At 41.5% G+C, this 6,221-nt stretch overlaps 1 protein-coding gene across 1 annotated transcript; it reads left to right on the top strand.

Moving 5' to 3' along the window:
• Window positions 1-1,621: 1,621 nt before the first annotated feature.
• On the top strand, window positions 1,622-5,470 carry LOC139468640 (protein wech-like). Its single transcript, XM_071250761.1, has 3 exons — window positions 1,622-1,730; window positions 2,693-2,996; window positions 3,837-5,470. Exons 2-3 carry the CDS (start codon window positions 2,693-2,695, stop codon window positions 5,468-5,470), a joined length of 1,938 nt encoding a protein of 645 aa, XP_071106862.1. The 5' UTR covers window positions 1,622-1,730.
• Window positions 5,471-6,221: the final 751 nt, after the last annotated feature.

Raw genomic sequence — 6,221 nt, 5'->3', positions numbered from 1 at the left:
TCTCAAAAGTCCGGCCTTTATCCGAGTGCAACCGTTCATGGAATGCCATAGTGAACAATGAAGTGATCAAACAGTAGTTTGGTTGTAGTATGTGCCGTTTGGTTGCGTGTGGGGACAACAACAGCATATTTGGTGAAATGGTCAGTAATGACCAGGACATCCTCATAACCACCAGAGGAGGGATCCAAGCTGAGATAGTCGACGCACACCAACTCCATCGGTTGAATGGTTTTGATGCTAACTAAAAGTGCACACTCAGTTTGTTTAGGAGCTTTGGGAAGCACGCACCTCTGGCAGCTGCGACTCCTTTTCTCCACATCCGTGATCATTCCCGGCAAGTAAAACCATGTCCAAAGAAGATCCACAGCCCTGTCCCTACCAAGATGTCCCATACCATCATGTAGATGGGTTAGGAGGTTATCTCTTTTCGATTTTGGAACAATCAATTGATTGTAGGGTGCTACACATCAAAACACTGTTGCGTGTGGAGAAGGCCATATTTCAAGAGTTCAAAGTTCAATAGCAATGCAAGTAGCTGAACACAAGAGTCAGGATGAGGTCACCTGATGAACGACAACTGCATGTACTGAGGTCAGGTAAAATGAAACACTAACCAGATGATGCCAGTGAAAATGAAATCATCCATGAAGCAAAGGTTATGGGGTGAGCCTAACCTGGCGACAACTACAGAGTCATCCAAGATACAAGTAGTAACTGCAAGTACTGCAGCTCAGACAACTTTTAGAAATGCGCCAAGATGCAGCTAAAACTGATTTGTACATACTGAAAGTAAATTTAACAGTAGATACTGACTGAACTCCACTGTCACATATGTAACTGATGCGGGGAAACTGTACAGACAGCTCCCATCACAGTGGTACCGTTACTTGAGATGATACATGTACTTTGTTTACCGAACTCGGTAACGAAAATCAGCATCGATCATTCCTAATGGATGTGTCATAAAAGTTGAACCAAGAACAAGGAACATTTTGCGTATGACATTTTTAATAAGTTTGTGAGCGTGTGCCGTTACGATCCATTATAAATTAACTACCGCGGTAATATGGCATACAATGCTATAATTAAACACTAAGCCCCGGAGATGAGGTGAAATAGGGACCAATATCACTTTCAAGATTATTTCATTTTTTGCAGTGACTTGCATTACATAACGGTGTGCCCGTTAACATTACTTGGTGATACTGGTATGATTTTGCTTTACATTTCAGGAAAAGCTATTTTATCTGTGGTATATTTCTTAGTTGTAACATTTATGACATGTCGATCACCACACCTGCCACATAACCGCTGGTCCAACCTCTTACTTCTTGTTCTGCTGCAAACTACATTACATGCAGGTTGGCACATCATTGTACGAATACGAATACGTAGGACACCTTAGGATATTACAAAAATGCTGTTTACAGTGTGTCCCGTGTGTGTACATTGAAATGTGCCGATCTCTTGCGTTGTTACAAGAATCATCCTTGATTCGATCCAGGAACCTACGTTGCCATCAGATTTGATCGCTTATGAATCACCACCAGTCGAGATTTTGCAGTTACCTCCCTTGTATGTCATGCGGAAGGGACAGGCATAGCTGTGAACCGAGGCGGGATTTGGTTATTTCAAGGCATCCAGGACGTACAATTAAATCTCACACAGTGCACATGAAGAACTAGTATACCTGTTTATTCAGGACATCGACAGCATCAAACTTATAAAAGGTTTGTATTTCTTAAATTTAAACTTAAAAACACACGAAACATTAAACGAAGAGAAACCGAAAGTAGGAATTGTTGGCCCAAAGGTAATAAAAAAATATAAAGTATATTGATTTAAATTTCTTTTATTGTTATGGGTTTTACAAATGTTTGACATTCAGGTAAACACAGTCACTCGTCGACGTGTAAAAATGACACAAGAAAAATATGTTGACTTGGTCCTGAATACTAACGTTCATAGTTACCTCCCTTGTATTGTGACTGTGAGGGGGCGTGTCTATTACCAGTAAATCAAGGCTTGGTTGGTGTTGACGGAGGTGGATTACAGGTCATAAATACAAGACCCTATTGGTAGTTGTTTTAAAGTTAGCTTTTGATATAAAAACAAATGCGCATTTGAATCAATGACGACAGTTTACTGCCACATCTACATGAGTGAAGTTGACATCAAATCTCATCTCACACGATCATTATACATTCATATATTCAGTTTCGGTTCATCTATTCTAGGTAAATCTTTTATTGTGTGGAAACAACAATCGAGCTTGTTCTTATGACAGAATTTATAAAAAAATATAATGTAGGCACATGTTTTATTGAAACAATAGTATAAACAAATACATAGACACACGCTTCTGTAGCACTATGGATTGGTCGATATGGTCATTTTTGTTACAAGAAATGATATGTTAAAGACTCATTCGACATGGATTTACAGAGGCGTTTCAGCATACTTAGTGGAGCACACAAGTTATTTACGGGGTGAGTGCAATTGGTGTAATGCCGCGTTTTGCAGTATTTCAGTTCTATCATCGCGTGTCAGCTTGGTATGGAATGTTAGCCCGAAGTCGCACTCAAGAAATGTTATCGTCTCAAACACAACACATGTAACGCCATTACAAAGACGGAACAACTTCAGCTGAAATTATTTCTTGGAAAAGCGAACAGTTATTTATGTTTTACAGATGGCGACGTCACGAGCTGAGAAAGTTACAGAATTCCTCACCTGTGTGATCTGCCAGGAACTGTACACAGACCCCTGTACACTGAGGTGTGATCACACATTCTGCAGGAAATGTGTCACAGGATACATTCAAACCAGACCAGATGCTGTACAGTCCAAGACGATCCCCTGTCTCTGCTGTCGACAAGATACAAAGGTCCCCCACCCAAGCAGGCCCGTGGCAGAGTGGGCCACCCAGATCAAACCCAGCATCATTATTCAGGGGCTGATTGACACACAAGCTGACGTTGTCAAAACAGGTAATGGTTTATTATATTATGAACTGCACATTCATTTCACAAACTGAAATCTAGTAATAAGAATCATGTTTGTAATGAAGGCATGTTAAAGGGTACTCATTATTTGTTTAAACATGCAGTATAATTACAGTACTGCTGTTAACAGTATGTTAAATGATACCAATTGACTCCACTAAACGACTCCAGAAAATGTACATTTGTTACAAACATGACTTTACTGTAATCACGGCAAAGAAATATTTACAATATATGTTGACATCAGGAAAATGTTCCAGCGATATCACTGCGGGGGCCTGCTGATTATTATCGGTTTACATGATGCTAATATAATCAGATCATCCATAAAGCACTTGAAAATATTATTATCTGAAAACATCTACAAATGGCAGTTTCAGGTTGATAATAGTGAGTGAGTGAGTGAGTATGTATTTTTGCCGCCTTCAGCAATGTTCCAGCGATATCACTGCAGCTTCACACATTATACTCATGTGGGGAATCAAACCTGGCTTACACTTAAACCATTAGGCTTCCCCACCGCCCCTGATAATAGTGTTCAGAACTGTACACTTATAAGTGCAATTGTACCATTTGAAACTACATGTACATACATGTAACTGGGTGAATGAGTTCAGTTGTACGCCACTGCCAATCATGCCAATATGGGGCTTCACACATCAAACCCATGGGCGTGACGAGCCAACACTTTATCTCCAAGCCTACACCCACCATCCTATTCGGGCATTGAATATAGGTGAGAGGGGGTGATTTTACCTGGATTCTCAATCTTCTAATTTATATAAATATTGTCCTGATATGTCAAATAACTATAGACATGTCCACTTACAGGTTCCGCTTCATGTTGCTCAGTGTGTGAGAAGTTAGGGGAGACAACTCCGGGAGCCTCATGGTGTACTGAGTGTCAAGTGTCCCTCTGCAAGAGATGTGTCAAGATGCATGTTGCAAATCCAGCATCACATGACCATGAAATCTGTGACCTTTCAGGAGAGGTCAAGGTGAAGAGGAGACGCAAGGTCATGTGCAGGGAACACAAGGATGAGGTTATAAAGCTTGTATGTAAAGACTGCCACAAAGCTGTGTGTCAGACGTGTTGTGTTGTTTACCATAGGAAATGCGAGTCTGTCGTTACCATTCAGTCAATGTTGCCAAACCTGAAATACCATTTAAGAAGGCATGCTAAACAGTTATCAAAGAAAATACATAGAAAAGAAACATTTGTTAAGAAAACAGATGAGAAAATTAACGGAAGTGAGAAAAACAAAATAGCAGTAGCAAATCATATTAAATCTGCTGTTGAGAGAGCCATAGCCAACATAAAGCAGAAAGGAAAACAGTTGATGAATGAAGTCAAGGAAATTACAGACAAACAAACCAAGGAACTTAAAGCAGATGTCAAACTTGAAGAGATTGAGATGCAGATGTACAAACAACATTGTGAGTTCATTGACCAGGCCTTGGTATCGGAATGTGAGATGGACCTGTATGACGCGTATCAGACTTGGGAGTCGGGGGCTGTAGAGTTGGGGGATGTCAGGGACACAGACACAGCAGACACACCGAGAATAGATGACATCAGGTTTACATCTGACACTGACAACGTCCAGCACATCCTAGATGACCTACAACTTGGGAAGTTTGACGTCACATATCAGGATCAGGGCACATGTCTGCCGCCTCGAGCTCCAGTGCTGGTTGACGTGATAGATGGGAGAATGGCGGGTGATGAGGTGGAGCCTTATCTACGTGACATCACATTCCTGGTTGTAGATGGTATACAGACAGTTGTAGTCACTGACGTATATAACAAGTGTGTGAAATCCTTCTACACTAGAAACAACTTGACATGCCACAGAAAACTTCCCCTGGACGATTCTCCATGGGGTGTGACACAGTTGAAGGAGAACCAGGTGATGGTTGCTGTCCCTGAATCCAGTCAGATTGTAACAGTAGAAGTGACCCCTGACCTGGTGCTGCTCTCAACCATCACAACAAGCAAGTGGTACGTCAGTCTCGCTTTTCTGAGTCCTTCATCTCTAGCAGCAGGTACTTGGGACTCTGTTGATATCCTGGACATGGCGGGACATGTGCTGAGGTCAGTCACTACACACAACAATGAGACACTGTTTCCCTCCCCCTGGTACATGTGTGTCAACAACAAGGGCAACATACTCGTGTCTGACAGGGGTGAGCAGTCTGTGACATGTGTGACGTCAGAGGGGGATGTTGTGTGGAGATGCGCCCCTACCGGAGACAGAACACTGATCCCTTGTGGTATCTCAACTACTCTAAGAGGAGACATCCTGGTTGCAGACAAGAACAAGGTGATACGGCTGACAGAGACAGGGGATTATGTCACAGATCATCAGGACATTGGCTTTGATCCACGGGGATTGTATGTAGATAGACATGACACACTGTATGTTTGTGGTGAAGGTCAGACACACGAAGTCAACTTCATGTAGTCACACCAACCACTGCATGCTTTCAATCATCGGTATCGCTGGTGTTAAAATCACAATAACAACTCAAAATGGACTCTTCCGATTGGGATATGAATGATCATATCATATCATGTCCACATCATTACACATCACATTATGTGTTTAGCAACCTGGTTCTCTTTATGAAATTGCCTCCGTGTTCTCGTGAGTACGGTGTCGGCCGCGAAGGCGAAAAGCCCGTGGTTTGATCCCAATCTGCTCAAGAGATACCAATACTTCACTCTATTCTTAGTAGATATGATATGGTTTACTTGTTATTGAAGTGCTCACATGACTACTTGGACCTGTGGATGGTCACTTGATATATTGTTTATTGACACTAATGAGTTCCAATCACTTGAGACCACCAGTGGGTCGGGTTGGTTACCCGGGCTGTAGATTTGGACTCGTCCCAGCTCCAGTCAGTAGCATGTTAGGTATATGGTCCATTGCGCCGTGGTCATAGAATGTTTTTACTTTACTAGATAGGAGATAGGGTGTTCCATATAGGATGTTTGTGATGTCATGAAGTTTGTTTTGTGGAACGTTATGGTGAGCCACTTAATAACAAATAGCTCCTGAATTATACTTGTACGGAGGAACACTTCTTTAATTGTGTAATTGTGTCCATATCAATAGTGATTATAATAGTGTTGTATGTATAGTTCATTTCATTGTTCAATTGTCAAAAAATAAACTGTAAGTGATTCCATGTTAGTGTTTGGCTAAAAAT

This window comes from Haliotis cracherodii, unplaced genomic scaffold (genome assembly GCF_022045235.1).
Source record: "Haliotis cracherodii isolate W230 unplaced genomic scaffold, xgHalCrac1.p SCAF_2, whole genome shotgun sequence".
Taxonomy (NCBI): domain Eukaryota; kingdom Metazoa; phylum Mollusca; class Gastropoda; order Lepetellida; family Haliotidae; genus Haliotis; species Haliotis cracherodii.
This window is presented reverse-complemented; position numbering and strand designations above follow the sequence as displayed.